Below are 22,561 nucleotides of genomic sequence, written 5' to 3' on the forward strand. Positions count from 1 at the left end.
ATCTAACCGCGCAAATGCGCGGGCTAACGTGCTAGTTTTGTAATAATATAGAATAAAAAGGTTACATGGAGATTTGGAAAAGTTACACTTTATATAAATTATATTGTAGCTTTGTATAAACATAGTAACTTTTAGAAAATACCCTGTAAAATCTTTGTATGTACCTTCCATCTTGTATTTCAATAATTCATTATGAATTTCAGTTATTTCTAAATTGTATTTTTAACATGGTCTCTACATTATTAATCCATACCATCATAACTTGAAACCATCACATAAACAAACAATACTTTCACTTTCTTTTTTCTTTTTCTTTTTATATCTATGTTAATGGCATGATAATTTATACCTCTTGGCAGCAGTGCGAATACTTTTATTTGCACATTGATGATATATGAATAAAGGGAAAAAACGTGTTTGGGCTCTCGTGATAGGAGAAAGACCTCAACTGTACTTTCCTCTTCCCTAACCTTCTTCCCCTAATGATTCTAGCAGTCTTCCACCGGCATTGGCTAGAAGAGGGAATTGGGCGTCCACCCTTGTAGGGTAGTATAGTTTATTTTTAGTTTCCTCGGCTCTCAGGTCCTCCTGTAGTGTTGTGTTTCTCTCATTTTAGAGTGAGTCTACTGATGATGGTTGCCAATAGCGGTGATTGTTGGAGGAGGTTGATTTGTGCTTCAAAGATAGTGGTTGATTAGTGGATTTGGCGTCGGTGGCGTTTCCATATGGCATTGGAGGCGGCCCTAGTTAATAATATTGTTGTGGTGACTGCAAGAAAGTGTCGATAGGATGCCCTCAGTTCTACAGGCAAGGGAGCACTTCACGACAGTGGTATGGTCACCTCCAACTGACTTTGTTGTGGCGGTCATCGAGAGGCATATATATATGGCGAGTTGTGGTTGCCAATCCTCGCACCTAGTAACAATGGTGGCTCACCTCCATCTGACATTGTTGGGGTAGCCTCTAGGAGGCATCAACAGAGGATTGAGCTTTGGTCTCCTTCAGCTAGTTTTGCTAAGATGACTTCCGAGCTACATCGAACAGGATCTTGCAACCATAATGTAGAGCACCTCGCCCTGAATCTCCTGCATAGCTCCAATAGCACAAGAGAACATTCATATACTACCTCTGTTTCATAGTATAGTATAAAGATATTTGACTTTTTTTGTTGCAACATTTGACCATTCGTTTTATTCAAAAATTTAGTACAGATATAAAAAACAACAAACGACAAGTCGTGCTTAAAGTTCTTTTGATAATAAAGTAAGTCACAAGAAAAATAAATATTATTTCTATAATTTTTTAAATAAGACAAATAATCAAATATTATAAACAAAAATGTTAAACATTTTATATTATGAAACGGAGGAAGAGAGTATGTCTGAATTTGCTTGTGATTATGGTTGGTTTGACTTTAGAACCATCCTCTTGTTTGTCTCCTAGCAGAAGTAACCATGCAGGTTAGTCATTCGGGTTGAGCATAGAGCATCTGCCATTCTACCAAACACCTACTTGGTAGGTTTGCAGGCTGAGCTCCTCAGGTTGAACAGCGAACTCCATGTAAATTATTTGCTAGGCCCGGTGGAGCTCACACCAAAATCTCTGACCCAACAACAAATTAACCTCTAAGTTATGTTGTTCCCGCAGAGGTAATTTAAGAGGATTACCGGTCTATCAAGCGAAATGCATATCAATAAAGGCCCAAGGATGCACTTGTCATGGCAACTAGAAGATACCCACACGTTGCCGCGGAATTTTGTGAATAAATTTTTATAACAAAAGTCTGTATTGCAAGCATAATGATTTTAAGTAAAGACACATTTGTTCTAATTTCAAGATATGGTTTCATTAAACATGCATATCGATTTGTGTATTAAAGGACATATATTCTGATATATGACGGTGTATACGAAAGATGTGACGTAGACTTCAGAACAAAATTAAATCAAGATAGATAATTATAAACAAATATATAATATTCAAGTTGTCTGATTATTTGGAAGCATCAAAAGCCTTTAGATTTAGCAGTCTTGACAACGGAAATTAAGATAGCTCAAGATTGAGGAAATAGTAAGGAGCGAGTTTGATTATTTGGAAGCATGTGGAGGCTGCATGTCGCATATTATGAGTTGACCTGTAAATTTTGTTGGACAATGTATTAGAATAAAGGAGAATAGAATTTCAATGAATGTTAGCTTACTTTGTTTTTAGCAATGGGAATAGTTTGCACCATGTATATTACGTAGATTCTTGAGCCACCTCGTCCTGCATTGTTGATAGGAGTTGCTTGCTATTTTAAATTATTCATAAGAAATTTGAATTAGCTTTATATTTTAATCTTCCAATTTTGAGGGCTGTTAGGAGTAGACCATACTCTTCTTTCTGATGTTTGACAACAGGAGGATCAGGTTTGTTGGTACTGCAAAGAAGTGAAAAATACGGAAGGTTGCACACATTTATTTGTCACAAAGAATCAAAATAATTAAATGAAACATATATATTATGTATACCTCATAGTTTTGTCAACGGAGTCTTCACTGAAATCGATGCTTCTTTTTGTGGCCATGATGCTGCAATAGATGATTTTTAATGATTGAATGTGTGTGTTTAATTAAGTATGTGTATAATGTAATTCTGACCTGTTCTTTTTTGTGGATATATCAGCTGCAAAATCTTCAGTAGGTGTACTGTCTTTGTTTACTGTTGTATCTTTGACAGGTGTGGTGAAATGGATTTTTGTTAGCATTTAGAGAGTATAGTGATGAATAGAAAACATGAGAGAACAGCAAACCTTGAGCTACTCGTATATGTTGTAGGTGCTGGGAGTTGTAATAGACCTTTTTTCTTGGAAGGCTGGATTAGATAGATAAGTTATATTGAAGAAATATTAAATGGTATCTTCAAATAATATTTACCAACCTCTTCACATGTCAGCATAGGGTTTTCCATAGTGTTATCAATTGGGAAACTCCTTTTCAGAACATAGCTGATAGGGAATTTAGAAGATGAATTCATATTCATCCCCACAGTAAAGAGTCTTCTTTTTCCAATGGCATTATTAAGAGCTGTTGGATGATCAAATGAGTCTATCTTCATGTTCTGAGAGGCATGGACTGCATCAAGCTCTACCAAGTCTTCAGCAACAAAAGAAAATGCCATAGCATCTAAACTCCCTGATTTATCTGTAATTGTCACATGGAGTTTATACCTGAATAATTGTAGAGTAGTTGGTGACATTTATATTGCTATATTACAGAGTTTGAATTGTTGGAATGCAAGCTGAGAAACTGACATTGGTTTGGGGAATGAGACTTCGCATGCACATGTTTGGGACTCGGTGTTATAGTTGTACCCTTTATCATAGCGATGGCATGCTATGTAGTACCATTTAACTAACGTACGGAAGTTATCTTTACAATTGCACTGTAAGTTGCTCCTTGCTAAGCGATAAAAAATATAAGTTATATGTAGTGTAAAGAAAAGCACGTAATTTCAATGATCAACTTCACCTGAAAGGCTGAGACAGGCATTGCAGATATTTCATCTAGGTTGTAAATTTTTCCTGCTGCTTGAACCGGGGATAAGCGTATAACCTTAGGGAGGTGCTGTTGAAGCCTTGGAGATTCCCATTTTTACCTTAAAATTTTGCGAGGAATAGATTGAGAAGTTTAATGATAAAAAAAGATAAATACTGAATAGTAAGCATGAGTTCAAGTGGTTTGAAGGGAGTAAATAAGATTACCTGGAGAGATAGTCTGCCACCACCTGAGCTATATCAAGGTCAATATGAATCTTAGTAGCGGAGCTCGAAGATGCTTTTGTTTTTCCTGCAACCATAGGTGGTCAATGGATAGTTTAAGTAGTCTTTGCTACTGGAGATATATATTGGTTTAAGTTTACCCAGGGAAAGAGTATAGGTTAAAGCAAACATATCTTAGGGTATAAATGAATCAATTTCATCTTGATCTGTAAGGTATTCATAGTTGCAAAAAGAAAATATAGAAGGCAAACATAGACAGTATAACTGAATAAAATTTAGAGTAAAGCAATCAGCCTGCCCAAGCGAAACATACCGAATTTTTCTTTGCAGACTGAAAATCCATAGGAATGGCACAACACAATCAGCTCGAGGGAAGTCAGTGCATCAACAGCAAAAGGACTTCTGTACATAAATAAAGGCATAACACATCTATGTATTAGCAACAAATACACCTCTGCACATATAAAAAAGGCATAGGAATGTGTAACAGAAACATCACAAATGGATATTGCAAGCAAATAATAATTAGAAGCATTTCAAATATACCTCTGTACATATAAAAAAGGCATAGGAATGTGTAACAGAAACATCAAAAATGGATATAGCAACCAAATAATAATTGGAAGTATTTCAAGGAGTACCTATGGAGCTCGCAGAATGATTCAAAACCTCGTAGCCGTGAAAACTCGGTTGAATCGAAGATGGTGAAGGGTGGATGAGGAGGTGAAATTTTTGTGGGTTGAAGGATTAGTAAAAGAGGGGGATGATTTGGCCGTTAGACAGGGATTTAATTATTTATGGCAGCCATCAAGCAGCAGTGGCTCCCATTTATGGTCGTGGTCTCAGGAGGCGAACGGTGTGAAGGCTGAGCAAAGAAGGAGAAGGGGAAGGGGCGACCTGAGAGGGAATGACGGGAAGGGAAGGGTCTCCAGGGAGGCGAGAAGTCGCCGAACTGCCACCGAGGAGTGGAGGGGTCACCGGAGCGACGAACTCGCCGGCTACCAGGATGGGGGCACTGGACGGCTGACGGGATGTGGAAAGGAGGGGAGTGTTGTTTGGACCACTCACGCAAGAAGACGGGGGGGGGGGGGGGGCGAGGTCCGACGGGGAGGACGCAGCAGAATGCATCCATGGCGGCCAGCGGCGACGGAGTTTTGTGCGTGACGAAGCAAAAGAGAAAGACGGAAAGAGAAAGAGAGCAACGACCTCGGAGTTCTGATTTTTTTGCCTCACGGTTAGGCGTGAAGCAAAAGCTAAACATCTTATGCTTGGGCCTAAAAAATGGAGCTAAACATTTCAGTTTTGGGCCTAAAAAACAGCTGAACGCATGGAGCTAATGTCTTATGGTTGGGCCTAAAAAACCAACTGTGCATGGAGAAGTCAGATGGTTGTGTTTTGCACTAATTAAGTCTTAATGATCTACTAATAATGACTGCAAGCTGATGACGTGGAGCAACCACAAAGCAGAAAAATAAGTTAGTGGGGATCACTTGTATAGGTTTATAGGATTCTACAGCTGCCTATCGATCTACTCTTCGATTTCATTAGGAACTCCGGCTCCTTAGTTCAGTTAGCCTTCCATCGATCGTGGTGGATTGCACATAGCATGGTCAAGTGTGTCTTGCCGTGATTCATGCCCTTCTAGTGACATGTAGTTTCTTGAAGGACATGTGCAACAGTGCAAGAGAGCAGCATCCAACAGATGAGATAAAATCAAACTGGCGCGAACTCAGTGTGGTTTACTACGGGGTACACCGTACAACAGGCTTCACAGCTGGCACCACATGACGCCACAGCCTTTACTGATTTAGCATATATACCAGCATGGAAGGACTCATGATAAAAAAAGCATCCAAGTCTCAAAACGGAAAGCATGTTCTAGTTTACAAGCAGTAACAGGGCTATGGCACCAACGAACGGCGGCGGGAAAGAGGAAAAACGGCATACAGTCTCATACAAGAATGCAACACATTTTGCTTCCAGGGAAAGATCGAATGACAAGAAAACGGGATGGCCATCGCCAACGGAAGGAATTGTAGGGCAGATCGAGGAGCTGTTGCAAATTAACGCCCTTTCGCTCCAGGGGGGGATTTGCAGTAGCCGGGCCTGCGTGTTCTCAGAGGGCTCGCGACTTTATGATGTCCATGCTCATCTCGCTGGGATCGGTAGCCTGCAGCTCCACCTGGATGCCGTCCAGCTCCCTCTTGAACCGATCCTTGGAGCTAGCATACAGCATCTTGCTCCTCACCCTTGATGTATCCGGAGACCTGCAGAGAGTGGGATGCACAAACACATTGCATCAGTGTTTAACTGCAGGATAATTTTATCATCCCTAAGAAAGTACCTTTAGCTATTAAAATTTATATTTAAAATTTTAGTATCTCGAGATATCAAGTAATCAGAGATACCAAATATTACACTAGAAAATATGATAGCTCCCAGTACTTTCTTATGAACGGTAAAATTGCTCTCAACAATGATGCATATGAGCATGTAGCTCAATGCTAAGAGGTGCCGCCCAGTCGCCAAATCCTGGGTGCCACATTTGTGCCTATCCTCCCTGTGTAAGGTTTTGGGGACCCCTTGATCGAGTTTAATAGACGAATGATGTTCCGGTGCATTGTGCATTTGACAAGCTTATGGATAAAACATGTTCTATGATGCTTAACAATTAATAATCTGACAAGCATGGTCCATTCTTCAATGTGAACATTATTCAAATCAAGAAGAACCTAGTAATATACTAAATCATGACCGATAGATTAAACAATCATGATTGCATGTTACTTTGAGATATCAATTTGATCGTGAAGTGGATAGCACGAGTGAAGATATTAGTATCTCATGGTACATTGGTACTAGTGCCTCGCGGTAGGACCGGAGCAAAACTCTATCAAATAACTTCTAGTGTTTAGAGCCATAATCCTAAGATAATATAGAGAAAAGGCTCCATGCCCTGCTTTTGTGGTAAGCAAAAATAATCCTAAGATACGCTGATTAATACCTAAAGTTATTAATCCACAAATCCAACATATGGGTAGAGGATAAAGGCAATGTCTGCCTGGCTGTTAGTATCTGTAACATATTTTTCTTTTGAAACGTCTTTTTTTAAAAAAAAAAAGTCAGCATCTGTAATTAAAAATTTTCTGGAGGGTGGGGGGCAAGGAATTCGAAAACAGCATTGTTCGTCTACCCTATTGGCACTGTTCATTGACTCCATGCCCCTATGCTATTAGTGACAGTGAGATGTTATCATAAAAACAAACAAATTTAAGTACAGATTTCCATGTAGCAAAGACACTGGTACTAGTAACAATTTTGATAAACAAAGAGATGCCTAATATCAACTGGTATAATTTTAGATCTATGATGCCATCTTTTCTAAAGAATTTATAGGCCAATAACTGTGCCCCCTAATTTCTTGTCCCTTTTGCAACTATTATAAGAAAATTTTATGCTTTTGTAAAATATGAATTGTGAATAGATTTGTGTGTTTCCCTTTGATAATGGATCTCAAATAGCACAATAGAGTAAATAGTCCGATGCATAAGGTGAAAAGAACAAGGACTCGATCCATCCTGTAAAAAGCGCTGCATTACACATTTACACCCGATAAGTCTGAAGATTGAAGGGAACGCCAAACTGCAATAATCTAGCACAAGCAGCCAATTTGCTGACAAACAACTCATTCCTAACCGAGGCATTTAGGTCAGCAAATGCCAAATGTAGGATTGAAGCAAAAACAAAACATAAAAGCATGTTACGTAAATGGAGCATTACATGATGATGAGCAAATCAACAGGATTATAGCATTATGTTGACAGGACGGAATTGTTACCAGGAGATGAAGAATATCTTGCTCTTCTGGCAGTTCTCATCAGTGACGAAGTCAAAATCAAACACGGCGTAGCGGCACTCATCCGCGGGCAAGCAGGCGCTGAAATCATCGTAGCTCTCTCCTGGCTGCCCCAACCTGTCCACCACCACCTGCTGCACCTTCTCGTTGATCTTGAACACGATGAAGCGGAAGCTCCTTTTCGCCTTGAGGTCCTGGAACTTGAGCTTGCACTCGTCGCACACGGCCATCCCCGACGCCGAATTCGACTTACAACAACGAATCCCCCCCACGGAGCACACACACACCACCCCGTTAAAAGGACGGTTCTTGATCAGCATTCTGAATGGAAGAGATCGAACTGCACTCACCATGGTTGATGATCTTCTTTTTTTCTCTTTTCCTCTTCCTTCCTCGTGTTCCTTCCTTGCGACGGTGAGAGACGGAGAGGCCCTGCAAGGAGGAAGGGGAGAGGGGGGAGGAGGGAATGTGCGAAAACGCGAAGCAGGAGCAAGATTTGAAGGCCTGAAAGAGAGGAAGGGGGAGGCAAAATATAGGGGGGGGGGGGGGGGGGGGGGGGGGGGGGGGGAAGGGTTGGCGATGGAGATGGAGGCTTGCATGATGCCACCACGTTCGGAGAGGGGGTATTTGACCAAGCACGTCCCCTCCTTCGTGTGTGGGAACCATAGGCGCTGGGTGCAACCAACATGCGCACCACCACCCATCTCTATAGCAAAATCATTGTGACATCAAAACAACATGGCGTGGGTTTGATACGTTTCCCAATTTTTTTAGGGGCGGTTGCATCCTTGTGCCCATTTTCAAGAGATGTCTAAAATTAATTTTTGAAAATTGAACTAGAAAATATATCTTCAACAGGTTACCAAATATGTTCCTAATATTTACACATGCCTAAAATTATCTCAATTGTATTCTAAATTTAGGGCAAAATATGTGTTTCTAATAATACAAGTTATTCATTTTTAGTTTCTGCCGGAGGACTGTGTAACTTTTATACCTAATATTTCTTTAGATGAATCCAATACAAGTTTTTAAATAGCAAAATATTAACATTTTCTTAAAGATGCTAAGTTACCATTGTGGTTTTGCCCTTCTCCCAGGGTCTACCACAGTTAGAACCTGGAGTCGTCCAGAGTTTCCTAAGCCGCCCCAAACCACACGTTTATCGTCGAGGTAAGTAAACGGTGATATTGTGACGTGATAACCTCACTAAATTCAAAAAAATCAAAAATAATTTAAGTCTTATATATTTTATATTAGTTTGTCACGGCGACTGCAGTTACCACTGGAGTGTGATAATCACGTCTGTCCTCCAGTAGTGGAGAAAACCTTAAAGCCAGCTCAACAAAATAGAAATTTTAGGTGCTAATTGGCCCGAGGGTAAAATAGCCTATCATAATTTATCGGTCGTCCTATCTTTTTCTAACTCACTTAGTCTATCCCCACTAAACATACATTCAAAATAAAGTAAACTGAAGCTTGGCTAATAAACGTGAGGGTAAAATCACAAGCCCTAAAAAAAGCGACAAATTCACAATTGTGTTTAGAACAAGAACAAGAACAAGAATGCCCCTTTTTATGTTGCAGGTAGGTGTGTGCTTTTTTAGGGATATGGCTAAAAGGAAGGATGATAGAAAGAAGGAAGAGAAATAAGAAAGAAAAAGGATTCCAATATGTATGGTCTATGAATTGCAACATAAAAAGCAATGTGATAAAGCATCAATATATTAAAAATAACAGAGAATTCGAAATCGTAATTTGATTGATTAATGCACATTCTTCTCAAACTTTAAACTGCACAATTTATGTAGGAGAAAATTTTTATATGGATATTTTAGAAAAAATATTTTATTTTTTCAACTTAATAATGATTAGTTCAATTGTCTTTACCCTCAAATATTTATCACAAATTAGTTGACTATTCAGCACAAAAGAAAACACCCAAAAACTTGGGTACTCCACGTCTTTCACCTGTTTCTTTGGTCTCCTATTTTACTAATATTGTAAGGGAAGATTATTTATTACCTCCAAGGCAACAATAACTAGTATATATTTTTCTTAAATTTTACTCAATTTTTGCAGGGAAGACCCAGGAATGGTCGCCCAATTTCATTGAAAGAAGAATTTACATAGAACAGAGAACAGCCCAGAGCCCTCATTTTACTCAATTTTCCAACTTATAGTTATGCATCAAAGAGAACTGCTTTGGTTTCTCTCTCTCTCTCTCTCTCTCTCTCTCCTTTCTTTTTGAAAAGCGCGGCCAAACAGCCAACATCATATATTAAGTAGAGATAGCAGTATTTACAGATGGGTCAAGACCCAGAAAATGAGAAAAAGAAAATAGGGGTGATGTTGAGAAACCAGAGGGCAAGAACCTCCAGTGCTGCGCCTAATCGCGCCAAAAGTTTAATCAAATGCTAATTCTCGCTAGGTGTTTAGCTCCACATAAAGACCACGTGTTGATCTCATCCTCGATCTTGCTCACAATTTGATGAATTTGTAGTTCTTCGCCTCAGAAAACCCTTCTATTTATAAATGCAAAACTTATATTCTATAGCATTGCTGTTCGGCATTGTTCAGATCTTGCCTAGTTGCCTCAACCAAACTAGATCCGGGCTCTTTGATGAGGCCCCTTTCCACCATCATTCTCCGGACATCCTGAACATCCCTCCATCTGTTAACCGCAGCATATATGTTACCAAGCAGTACGTAATTTCCGGTGTTCTCTGGATCAATCTGAAATAAACTCTTTGCCGCAACCTCCCCGAACTCGACATTTTTGTGTAGAACACAGGCGCCTAGAAGGGCACCCCATACCGAGGCACTCGCCTCAAATGGCATATTTTGGATGAGACAGTAAGCCTCCTCAATCCTCCCAGCACGACCAAGCATGTCAACCAGGCACGCGTAGTGCTCGCTACTGGGCATCAAACCATGGACTTCACGCATGTCCTCAAACAGCCGAAGGCCTTCGTCTATCATGCCGGCGTGGCTGCAAGCGTACAGCAAGGTGGCGACAGTCACGGTATTCGGCTTCACTCCTGACTCCACCATTCTGCCGTATAGCAGAATGGCAGTTTGGGCGTGTCCATGCATACCGTACCCGGCAATGACCGTCGTCCAGGCAACAACGTCCTTCTCAGGTAGCCGATGGAAGAGCGCCGACGCAGCGTCCAATTCACCAGCCTTGGCATAGACATTGATTAAACCAGTGGCAATATCTGCACTCCTGAGGAATCCGAGAGTCAGTAAGATACAGTGGATGTTCTTCCCTTGTTTCAGGTCTGCAGATTCTGCATAGGCCGGCAGGATGCTTGCCATTGTAGCTGAGTCAGGGGGCACCGATTCTGCAACCATCTGCTTGAACAATTCTATAGCTTTCTTCTCCTGTCCATTGATGGTATAACCAGACAAGGCTGCATTCCATGTTTCTGCACGCCGTGAGCCCCTCTCAAATGTCAATCCCATCAGCTTCATCTTACCACACCTCGCATAAGTGTCGATGACCGCAGTCTCAACAGCAATGTCTGATCCAAGCCCAAGTCTAATACACAGCGCATGTGTACATGTGGCATGCTTCCCTGACGGAATGTTGGCGCATGCTGAGAGCAGATACACCATTGTCACTCCATTGGGCCATACTACCCCAGACATCAGCATCTGACAACCAAGAGAAATGGCCTCGAAAGCATGGTCATTAAGCATATAAGCGCCAATCATCGCTGTCCAAGTAATAACATTTTTATCATGTTTGCAGTGATCAAACACCCTTCGTGCATCCTCCAAGCTCCTGCATTTCCCATACATGTCAATCAAGACGTTCTTTACCGCAACATAATCCCCCAAGCCTTCCACTTCAACAAGCCGATGCACGGATCTCCCAGTGTTCAAGTCCTTGGCTTGCGCACAGGCTGGCAGCACAGATACAATCGTGGCACGGTCAATCTCGACGCCATCAGCGACCATGTCGCCGAACACTTCCAGCGCCCTCTCCGCGTAGCCGTTCTTGACGCATCCGGCGATGACCGCGTTCCAGGACACGGCTGTCCGGTTCCGCGACGCCCCGAACACCGCCTCCGCAGCGTCCACGTCGCCGCAGATCATGTACATGGAAATGAGCGCGTTCTGCACGTACGTGTCGCCGCCGAAGCCAGCGGCGAGCGCCCGGCAGTGCACGGCACGCCCATTGCGACCAAGGCGAAGGCCGGCGCATGCCTTGGCGGTGAAGGGGAAGGTGAGGTGGTCGAAGGCTCGCATCGCCGAGTAAACAGCGAGAGCCTCCCGGTGGCAGCCGAGGGCGGTGTACGAACGGAGCAGTGAGTTGGAGAAGGAAACCGGAGTTGGTTGGGGCATTTGCGCGAGCAGCTTGTGGGCGCTGGAGGGACGGCCACAGATGCAGTAGACCATGAAGAGCGGATGGAGGCCCTGAAAGCGGAGGAGGTGTCCGGACGTGAGGAGGAGCGCGTGGAGTTGGGCGGCGGCGGCGGCGTGAGCAAGCGGGGTCGTCTTCTTCGAGTGGAAGATGGTAAGCGCGAGGCATTGCTGGGGAAGTGGGCTGGGTTTCATCTGAACAGAGTCCAAAGACGAGGATGTCTCGGCTTCTTGTTAGGGGCTGTACAGTTCCAAAAATTTTCGTCCAAAAACATCACATCAAATCTTTTAATGTCTAAATAAAGTATTAAATATAGATATAACGAAAAACTAATTACACAGTTATGTGAGAAATCGTGAGACGAATCTTTTGAGCCTAATTAGTACGTGATTAGTCACAAGTGCTATAGTAACCCACAAGCGTTAATGACAGATTAATTAGGCTCAAAAGATTCGTCTCGCGGTTTACCTGACAGCCGTGAAATTCGTTTTTTCATTCGTGTCCGAAAACTCCTTCCGACATCCAGTTAAACGTCTGATATGACATGCAAAAATTTTTATTTCAGCCTCATTCTCAGATCTCACGGATTAGTTCGACAGTTATTTGAAGTTTGACAAAACTTGTTACATAGTGGTCCTTTTTGAGAACTTATTTTACATGTAGATACTAAAGTAGGCAGTCCACCTTGCAGGGAAGTCGTCGGAAGAAGTTGGCCACCACGTCAGGCAGCCTCTGCCGGAGAACCGGGTGCCGCATCAGGTAGAGACCAGTCAACAGCGCCACCGCCTGGAACGGCACCGAGAACGTGATCACGGTAAGGCACAGGCAGCCCAGCAGGTACAGGGCCGTGGCCCGGGGGTCCCGCCATGTCATCACGCACCGCGCGCGCTCGGCGTGCGTCGCGATGTCCCCGACGATCTCCTGTATCCGCGCGTTGAGACTCCTCAGCTTGTCGTACCTCATCCGCACCACCTCCGGTGGCCGCCCCGTCGGGAACTTGTCGAACTCCTCGTCGAGCTCGTCGGGGAGCGCCGTCTCGGCGTGCGACACCCTCGTGTCCACGTGCCACGGGTGCTTCGGCCGGCTCAGGTAGTTCCGCATGCCCAGCAGGAACTTGTACAGGAAGAAGGTGGGCAGGAGGAGGCCCGGGCAGCACACGAGCATGGTGAAGATGACGTGGACCGCGACCGTGGTGACCGGGTTCGTCCAGCGGCAGACGTGGTGGAACCACGTGCTCGCCGCGGACAGCGGCTCCAGCGCCTCGGCGAGGCGGAAGAAGTGGGCCTTGCTGCGCCGCATGCTCCACCGCAGCGCGTGCGACTCGCAGAGGTGCTCGACGCACTCCCGGCGCAGCGGCGGGTCCATCCGCCCCAGCCGGTGCGCGATGGCCGTGACCGCCTCCCGCCGCAGCATCTCCTGCTGCACGACGGCCAGCGGGCGGTGGTAGTGCATCGCCGGAAGGTGCGGCTGCGCGTACGTCTGGAGCAGGCCCAGCGCCGACGTGCTGGAGAAACGTACGGCGAGCCGGAGCTCGCCCGTCTTCCTGACGCCGCCGCCGTGGAGGGATATGAGCGGGTAGGCGTAGGCGTAGGTGCGGCCGGTCTCGAGCGTCGACAGCCGGATCCGCACCTTGCCGAGGAGGACATCCTTGACGGGGTCGCCGGCCACGAGGCCGCCCTTGTCCCCTATCTGGGAGTTGTGGAAGACGGCGACGGTGAGCACGGTGCAGTGGTCGTGCACCTCCCAGTGGTACTGCTGGTGGAACCGCGGCGAGAGGCTGTCGGTGACGGTGCGCGTGCGGTACCACTTCACCCCGTACTTGGCGACGCAGTACGCGTCGCATGAGCCTCGGCCGTCGCGCGTACGCGTCGCGGTGAGGGAGGCCTCGCGGATGCCGAGCTCGACGAGGCCAATGCACGCCCGCTCCCGCTCCCGCTCACGCGCCGCCGGCCGGACGTCGCTCAGGTAGTGGACCGGCTCCGACAGCACCTTGTACCCGCATTCGAGGCAAAGAACGACGCTAATCTTGGCAGAGTACTTGTCAGCCTTGGCGGCTCCCTCCGGCTGCATCAAATAAAACCTGTAGAGGAACAAATTCAATCTTACTTTGCCTAATTCCGGGAGGTATTTGAAGCTCTTCGATGAACGGGCAATTGCACGTACCATCTCGGGCTAATCGGGCGGGTGTCACACCGACGTTCGAAGTTGTCGAGCAGAACGTTGACATGGCCGATGACCTCCTCCTTGCCGTTCTTGATGCCCACGACGGACATATTGAGGTAGTCCTTGAACGGCGCGGCGGCCACGAACAGGTGGCCATTTTCCTCGTCTCTCCAGCGGTGGTCCATGGACGTCCTCGTCCTGTGCACCTGTCCCAGTACGCGCGACCGGACGAACACCTCGCCGACGCGGGCCTTGTCCGCGAAGACGATGTCGCGGACCTCGATGACTTTAACGCGCACGTAGCACAGGCGTGGCACGTCGTAGCGTATGTGCTTGATGTGCGCCGCGAGCTTGTCGTCCACGGGGAACGCCGCGTCCGCGTGCACGGCCGAGTCGAAGTAGCTGTCTTTCTGCGTGCCGAACCACACGGCCATCATCACCTCGCCTCGGAGCTCCCCTCTCCTGTCGAAGGCGGGGTACCACTGCGGCGCCGGCGAGCTGTCGGGCTGCACGCTCGCCGGCGCGTCGGGGAGGATACCCAGGTCCAGGCGCGTGCTGCCGACGTGGTCCTCCTTGGCGAAGCCCCGGCCCCGGACGAACACGTCCAGGAACGGCGCGTGTATCCTCTCCCGCGCGAACGCGAACACGTCGTCCCACTCGGGGCTCGCCGTCTTCCCGACGTGGCGCGTGGTGCAGGAGTAGCCCCCGAGCCTCAGCTCCGCGAACGGCTCGAGGTCGCCGGCCCACTTGAGCCCCCTCGCCTTGACGACGCGCACGTAGAGGTACTCCATCCTCTCGACGAGCTCGTACGCCCCGCCAGGCCCGGAGCCGGCGAGGCCGGGGCCGGGGTTGATCTCCCTGATCCCGAACTCGCTGTTCGGCGGCATGACAAATGACCTCGGCAGCACGTCGCCGGCCATGTCGGCGAAACGCTGGCGCCGGTCGGACACGACACGACACGAGAGATAGCTCGCTGGCCCTGGTCGCTGATCAGTGATCAGCAACTTGCGTTTATATACGTGCGTTCTGCAGTCTGGCCACCAACCGGCCCGCGCGGCGTGACGTCGTGCCCGGCCTGCGGATGCGTGGCTCATATAACTCATTTTTATGGGTTTGGTGATCGATCGACAAGAGTCTGTGTGCTTGCTGACGGACGATTGGTGATCCACCGGGGGGGGGGTTAGAGTAAGGTCGAGTGTAAACAGACATGGCATGCTGATTTTACATGACTTCAGCAGATTAGAGCCAGGCGTGTAGCGAACTAGCGATGGAAGAAATCAAACTATCATTAACTGATTTGCATGAACCTTTGGGCCTTTTATTCTTAAGTAAACTAGCAGAAATAAACACACAAAGAACAGGCCACGGCATGACAAAAACTAACCAGTTTGATGGGCGATTGCATGCACCAAGCTGAGCGACAAATATACTAGGCCCAACGAGATGGAAAACGAAGCCCATAGATACCTGCAATTTTCACATTTTGGCCTTTTGACATTGGCGTTGTCCTATACAACAACGACGCCAATGACGTTGGCACGATAAAAAAGGTTTATTTGTACAATAAGTTTTTTTTACAGGTTTATTTATAAAATAAGTTTTTTAAAATGGTCAAAATGTCAAAATTCCAGACATAGATACTGGCCTGAAATGCCATGAACATGCTAACTGAAAAATTCAAGCACACAAATGTAGGGGTGAAAACAGTTGTATTTGGACAGAAAACGTTTCGGAGAGACTGTCACTATCGGCCATATCAATGCGCTGATGCGCGGGGTTGCGAGGAGGATGTGGATTATCCTAATTCTCGTCCGCTCTCATTTCCGTGTCCCGTTTGTTTTCAATCCGTGATTGAGGACTAGGGTTGACAATTTTCCCACAGAGGCAGGGACTTTATGAGGCCATGGACTGGAAAAATTCTCTCGAGCCCTGAAATGCAGTGGCCCACTTAAAAATTTAGCACAATAGGCCCAATTGCTACAGCACGTAAAGCTTAACCCTATTTTTTTACATCTCTTCTCCTTTTCTACTTGATACCGACCCTTCCCCATTCGCCACTGCTAGAAATGCTTGCCTCTCCTTTCCTCCTACTCCACTGCCCGTGCCTGCGCCCACACCGTCTATCGCGACCATCGGGCGAAGAGGAGCTAGGAGATTGAAGCCTATCGCACGTCGATGGCCCTCGGCTCTGCACCCATTATTGCACCGTGCCCTTGCTGTCTACCTACGCAGACGCTGGTCAATGTCACGGCCGTCGGGGTCGAGACCGTTATTGACCAAGCTAGTCCCAATCTGCCCCACTGCCAACCTTATTCAGGATTTTCACGGGCACACTTTATAATCATCTAAATAATGTGTTTTATGTGTGTATTTATAAGTTTATCATCTTATCTTTTTTAATAAAGTAAAATTGTACTTTGAAGTAGTTAATTAATCACTTATTCCCTTAAATAATTTTAAAAATAAATAATACTTTAATCTTGCCCACTAAGATATCTCAAATATCGCCATATTACTGTGTGTTTCCACTGGTAGTTTTGGTAACACCAAAATTCAATAAGACAAAATGGAATGGTTTTCATGGAATTATAGGAAAACCAAAGTAATTTTTTTCTTCCCTACAAGTTATAAGGACAAAATATAAGAAAATTTTCCATTCATACAAATTTCTTGGAATAAGTTGTACGGATTGTTATGGACATGTATTCTTTTTTTTTCTACCTTTTCTATCCCTGCCTGTTAAAAAATCATTCAAACTGAATGGACTCTAAATCATATAGGACATAGGCCTCAGAGGGAGTACATGTCTTCCCTAGCCTCACAAGTCGCAACTTCTTCACAGAAAGATTCAGCTCTGTAATTCCCGTCAATGAACCACCCAGTTAACATTCTTACGATATTCAACTTGTATAGGTGACTTTGGCAAGTGGCAACATCTTGCGAGAAATATCTTTAGCTGCTTCGTCAGAAGCATAATATGTGAGCGCGTGGTGTTCTCAGTTCTCCCGCTGTCACGTAGGCCGCCGAGCCGAGCGGCCGAAGCGTCTCATCGTCTGTGCACACGCGATGGCTCGAGAGTGAGGAAGAAACAAAAATCCTGGCCATCCAAGGAAAAGAAGAAACACCATCATTTAGGCGAGCAATAAAATTTGCTCGAGTAAACAGTGACGTGAACCTGGCCTGAAAACGCGCGGTGGCATTGCGGCCGGCGTTCCGTGTTCTATCATCCATGACGACGATGAGGGCAGACGCTAGCTTCTAGACCATGCAGAACTTCACTCCTGCTCACTATGTTTCTGTTCACATCTCGCAGTTGCCGGCTTGCCGTGTTTTTTTTTATAAAAAAGTCAAATAATACATTTACAAACGAAATTGTTATATGAATAAAGTTTTTACATACATGATCTAACAGAATAAACTATAATTAAAAAATTTAAAATTTAATTGTAAGCATAAATTAAAATAAAAAGACGAAGGATTGGACGCCAATATAAAAGATTGATTACACTTATCTCACATCAATCACAAAAAACCGATTGAAAATGTCGTGGTCTACGACTACGGGGTCAAACCTAGGGTACATGCTGGGGTTTATACTTGTCCAGTTCCTCTCTTTGTTTTATCTGCTTGTACATGTATACACACTGTACTCCCTTCGTCTCTAAATGTTTAACGCCATTAACTTTTTTATATACGTTTGACCATTTGTCTTATTTATTTTTTTTATAAAATATGTAAAGCTATATATATATGCATAAAAGTATACTTAACAATAAATGAAATGATACAAAAATAATTAATAATTATGTAAATTTTTTGAATAAGACGAATGATCAAACGTGCATAAAAAGTCAATATCGTTAAATATTTAGGGACGGAGGTAGTACTATATATCAGATATCAAAGGAAGATAAATATATAAAAGATGTTTGCATGTGACGGTGGAGGGTACAAAAAGAATTGGAAATGGATTATTATACAGCGAGTGCAGCTTATTTTCAAGAAACCAATAAAATAGATTAATTTCTAATATCACTTTATAAATATATATGTTTAAATTTGATTTATAAGTGGTAACAAAACAAACGTGTTAAACTATGAGTTATGCACGTACTTGCATTCATTTTTTTAGCTTGTAGTATTAAAAAAAATTTATAAGGGTATTTTCACCTGACCTCTATATCTAACGGATATATACAACTATTTTTTTTTAAAAAAAATAGAAACTTTGTCCCAGAAAAGAACTTAGCTCCTCAAATAACCAAACCTGAAATTAATGCTCCTACGAAAATTTAAAATTAAGACATTAATTTTGTTATAACTATGTATATGATACGCAATAAATAATGATACGCCCCCTGAGTGTTTTAAAAGAGCTTTCCAGACATAATTAGTTCTAAATGTGTTTTTGCAGTTTAGTAACATGTTTGATTTGAGATAGTGCCAAAACTTACACAAGGATATTTTTGGCACCAAATTGTTGATACGAGAGAGTCATATGACGAGGATTTTGATAATAATTGGCTTCAATTCAAATGACGAGGATATGTACTTATTAAAGTCGGCAAATACTATAATTAGCAAGGAAAATATTGGCAATATGTACGGTCGGATACCGATCGGACGGTAGAGTCGAGCGTGCTGACCAGCCCAGATTCCGTTCACACGTGGCGGCCCGACGCGGGACGTGGCGCGCGGGAGGCCCCCACGCCGCGTCCACACTTGCGCCGTTGCGCGCATCGCTTTCGCAGGGAAACCTCAACACGGGAGGGAAAGAAAGATATTCCGAGCGCGCACACACGGACTACTTGCTTGCCGCTATAAAGCGCGCACCGATCCACGATGCCGTCTCGCCCAGCCCCGTTCATCTCTCGCCTCCGGCTCCTCCGAACCGCCGCCCCCCTCTCCCCGCCGCCGCCCTCCGCGCCGCCGCGGTACAGCCACCGCGTCCTCGCTAGCCCTTCCGACGTGCTTCGTCCGCCGAGCGTCTCCGCCGCCGTCTCGCCGCTGGTCCGCCCGGTCGCCGCCGGATTCGCGCTGTTCAGCATGGCCGCCTCCTCCTCCGCCGCATCCGTCCACGACTTCACCGTCAAGGTCAAAACTTGGACACCCCTCTGCCCTCTGGTCCCCTTCAGGCTTCAGCAGTGAGACTGAAGCTCTGTTTCGCCCATACCCCTCTAGGGGAAGTACCGTTCGGCCCTTTTGGGAATTCTTAAGCCAATATTTTGGTTTTAGTTGCAGATTTTTTTTTACCCAAATCTTTGGAAGTTTTCTACATGCGGTTATACTGCTTGAATCGTGATCCTAATGTTTAAAAGACTGCCTTTTGGTGTCTGCAGGATGCAAGTGGCAAAGATGTGGACTTGAGCACCTACAAGGGGAAAGTTCTCCTCATCGTCAATGTTGCATCTCAGTGGTACCAATTATTACACTCCCTCACCTCCACAGCTTCTACGTTTGTTGTTTTATGCCTGGAAAATGGAAATTATTCTGGAATGCATAATGCGATTTATCTTCTTCACGTTGAGACGTTTCCATCGAATGTTATTACTGTGTTATCAAGCGCGTAAGCTGAATGATGTGCTCATTTGATGCGTAATATAGTGTATGTTTTCGATCAAACTTTCATTCATTGCAAATTAAAGATGCCGATTGTATATGATTTCATATGGAACACATTCAAGTTTTCCATATGAAACAAATTGAAATTTGAAATATGTCATGCTAAATGAAACTTTAAAGAGCCATGATAGTGTTTGCCCCTGAGGTATGAGGATCAGCCTTTGCATATAGATAATCTATATACGGGAAAAACAATCTGGTAGCAGATAAGTTGGTTTTAACCGGACAAAAAGATGTTGATCTCTTGCCAATTGGAAAGTTTGTGCAAATTGTCATACCATTAATTATGTCTATTTGTGTCTCGTCTTCTGTGTGTTAAGGGATACCTGTGCTTTAGAGGATGACCATTTTTTGTACTAATTTTAAAGACCAGTAAGATGCAGATGTATTAACATATAATTGATATTGTTATCCTTAAATTAACAAAGATTGTTGCTCTCTGTCATTATTGTAGTGGCTTGACCAATTCCAACTACACGGAGCTGAGCCAGTTGTATGAGAAGTACAAGGACCAGGGTGAGTGTTAGATGCATCTCATCATTTATTCCCTCATTCATGGAATCTCTCTTATGTGTGCTGAATTGCCCATAGGGTTCTTTTCTTTTGAGTTTATGATCAACCGATTGCTAATGTCATTGGCAATTTGATTTGACTATAGGTTTTGAGATCCTTGCTTTCCCATGCAACCAGTTTGGTGGACAGGAGCCTGGCAGCAATGAGGAGATTGTCCAATTTGCTTGCACCCGCTTCAAGGCCGAGTATCCAATTTTTGACAAGGTAAATTTGGGCAAACTATACCACTACCACTTGCATTTTTGTTAATTTATCTTTCAAGCGGAAAGGAACAATAATTAACTTGAGAATATGTTCCCCTTCCATAGCCTGTCATAATATTTTAAAGAAAATTAATCCCAGTCCAAAAGTGATCCCTTTCATATGTAGCCTGTGATGTATTTCCAGATATTTGTAGTACTTTATAAAGGAAATTCATCAAGTCCATGACGTATTTATCCAATTCTTATACAGTTCGTGTGATGTATGCAATTGATAAGCCTGATACCAGTTTTATCCTTTTAATCACACCGAAGAATCATGGATGTTTATAATGTGATGATGATGATTAATTGATTTTTATTGTTTAGAGAGGTGAGCTCTAGAGTTCTAACTTCCATTATCTTAATAGGTTGATGTTAATGGTGACAACACTGCACCCATCTACAAGTTTCTGAAGTCCAGCAAAGGTGGTCTTTTTGGTGACAATATCAAATGGAACTTCTCCAAATTCCTGGTCGACAAAGAGGGGCGTGTTGTGGAGCGCTATGCACCAACTACTTCTCCGCTCAGCATCGAGGTAAGCTCTGAGCTCCAAGTGGGTGTAATTTGAGCTGCATTCATCAAGAAGCTTCCTCTCCTTAACTTACAGCGATTGCATTGTGCATATTACAGAAGGATATCAAGAAGCTGGTTGGAAGTTCTTAAAAACCTACCACCGGACCCAACAGATACACTGCTGCATGCATTGAGCACTTGGAACTTCCAATAATGTTGTAATAAAACCGTGCTTGGAATTGCTCTGTAGTCCTACCATGTAATGTATAAAGTGTAATGAAGTTGGCTTATTGTATCACTTCTCTTGCAAATATATCTCCCGTATCTTTGTTCGTTATTGAGATCTGCGACTGCGATCAGCAAGTTCCATCTGCATGTTGCGGATGATTCAATATTTTATTAGCTTTGTGCTGTCGTTAAAGGCTTGCAGCCTGCTGCCGGCGAGCTGAGGAAGCCGCAAATATTCTCTGAAAACCCGAAGCATATTTGAATTTGAGGAGCAGAAGTTTCTCCAACACAAACCCCCAATGTTGAAATGGTCAGACCCCTGATCCCAATGTCCACTGATTCAACAAAGAGTCCCAGGCCTGGGATGTGGACAAGCTGAATACTTAGGAATTACTTGGAAGAGGAAGCTACAAAGGAGGTATAGCAGATTCCTGTTAGCCAACACGGTGGGGAAGGTTTTGCTTCGTGGCCACACGATAACTGAGCGAGTCTTTACGCTGTCTGATCAGCCTATAATCTGACCGCTTTCCTCACTGCTCGAGTGCCCGGTGCTCAGATCAGCAAAGGGAGAGGGCTCAATGCACTTGGGAAAATGAAGATTAATCTTTGGCAAGCTGCACACGATTGTCTATCTACAGGTTGCCAACTCAACTCAGGACGCGCCACATCCCTGCTGCCCTATTTGTTACATGGACGATAGGTTGGAACATGTGTTCCTGCTCTGCCCCTTTGCTCTCAGCTTGTGCAGAATAGACTTGGCAGGCGTGAAGCAATGGGTTTTCAACTCTGTGAGGCGGGGCTCAACAATTTAAATCACCGTGTTTCACATCATCTACCATTATGACATACCATTACGGATAACGATATACAAGCCATAAGAGGATGGGGTCGACGTATCAATGGCTCTAATGGTCACTGCCATGATGACAGATAATATGCACCCGCACATATGAGGGGCAAGGAACGACGCCAAGAATAGCCATGGTTCCATGCATTCACGTCGCAAAGAACTATTGGGTATGTGCATATGATCGTTCAGCAGGGCTCTAATCCCGTACTTGCGTCTAGGTGTGGTTCCAGTTCCACTCTGCCTGCGTCTCGATGGGTTCCACCGCCAAGGCGCCAGTGTATACGGTATTGATAAATACGGATGCCGCAATCTTCCAGTAGTCCAACCAGATGGGTTTGGGGTGGTGATCAAATACCACAATGGAACATGTGTCTTCGCATG

At 44.6% G+C, this 22,561-nt stretch overlaps 4 protein-coding genes and 1 long non-coding RNA gene across 11 annotated transcripts; 1 reads left to right on the top strand and 4 right to left on the bottom strand.

Annotated features, from left to right (window-relative positions):
* Positions 1 to 1,991: 1,991 nt before the first annotated feature.
* LOC107303573 lies at positions 1,992 to 4,825 on the bottom strand. Of its 7 annotated transcripts, XR_005811127.1 has the most exons (11): positions 4,402 to 4,825; positions 4,074 to 4,162; positions 3,743 to 3,827; positions 3,293 to 3,636; positions 2,920 to 3,208; positions 2,792 to 2,853; positions 2,640 to 2,709; positions 2,511 to 2,570; positions 2,375 to 2,419; positions 2,231 to 2,290; positions 1,992 to 2,134 (listed from the first exon to the last, which is right to left on the bottom strand). It is a non-coding gene; the product is annotated as an uncharacterized LOC107303573 (long non-coding RNA). The 7 variants fall into 7 exon arrangements; XR_005811126.1 differs by having other exon boundaries at positions 2,231 to 2,419; positions 2,920 to 3,182; positions 3,510 to 3,636; XR_005811124.1 differs by having other exon boundaries at positions 2,231 to 2,419; positions 3,510 to 3,636.
* Positions 4,826 to 5,527: 702 nt separating this feature from the next.
* Positions 5,528 to 8,320, bottom strand: LOC102700118 (actin-depolymerizing factor 1). The gene is given in 5 exon segments (XM_006647581.3): positions 5,528 to 6,027; positions 7,599 to 7,864; positions 7,967 to 8,173; positions 8,176 to 8,241; positions 8,243 to 8,320. Coding segments are annotated over 5 exon segments (768 nt in total). The 3' UTR covers positions 5,528 to 5,876.
* Positions 8,321 to 9,879: 1,559 nt separating this feature from the next.
* Positions 9,880 to 12,182, bottom strand: LOC102710381 (pentatricopeptide repeat-containing protein At5g39350-like). Its single transcript, XM_006648850.3, is given in 2 exon segments — positions 9,880 to 10,203; positions 10,206 to 12,182. Coding segments are annotated over 2 exon segments (2,013 nt in total). The 3' UTR covers positions 9,880 to 10,167.
* Positions 12,183 to 12,585: 403 nt separating this feature from the next.
* Positions 12,586 to 15,138, bottom strand: LOC102700403 (FT-interacting protein 3-like). The gene is made up of 2 exons (XM_015833201.2): positions 14,152 to 15,138; positions 12,586 to 14,068 (listed from the first exon to the last, which is right to left on the bottom strand). Exons 1-2 carry the CDS (start codon positions 15,069 to 15,071, stop codon positions 12,655 to 12,657), a joined length of 2,334 nt encoding a protein of 777 aa, XP_015688687.2. The 5' UTR covers positions 15,072 to 15,138; the 3' UTR covers positions 12,586 to 12,654.
* A 3,818-nt stretch (positions 15,139 to 18,956) lies between these two features.
* LOC102700682 (probable phospholipid hydroperoxide glutathione peroxidase) lies at positions 18,957 to 21,474 on the top strand. Its single transcript, XM_015833414.2, has 6 exons — positions 18,957 to 19,245; positions 19,491 to 19,567; positions 20,228 to 20,289; positions 20,432 to 20,550; positions 20,957 to 21,124; positions 21,220 to 21,474. The coding sequence occupies exons 1-6, from the start codon at positions 18,994 to 18,996 to the stop codon at positions 21,250 to 21,252; spliced, it is 711 nt and encodes a 236-aa protein (XP_015688900.2). The 5' UTR covers positions 18,957 to 18,993; the 3' UTR covers positions 21,253 to 21,474.
* The last annotated feature ends 1,087 nt before the right edge of the window (positions 21,475 to 22,561 follow it).

The sequence above is a fragment of the Oryza brachyantha genome, chromosome 2 (genome assembly GCF_000231095.2).
Source record: "Oryza brachyantha chromosome 2, ObraRS2, whole genome shotgun sequence".
NCBI lineage: Eukaryota > Viridiplantae > Streptophyta > Magnoliopsida > Poales > Poaceae > Oryza > Oryza brachyantha.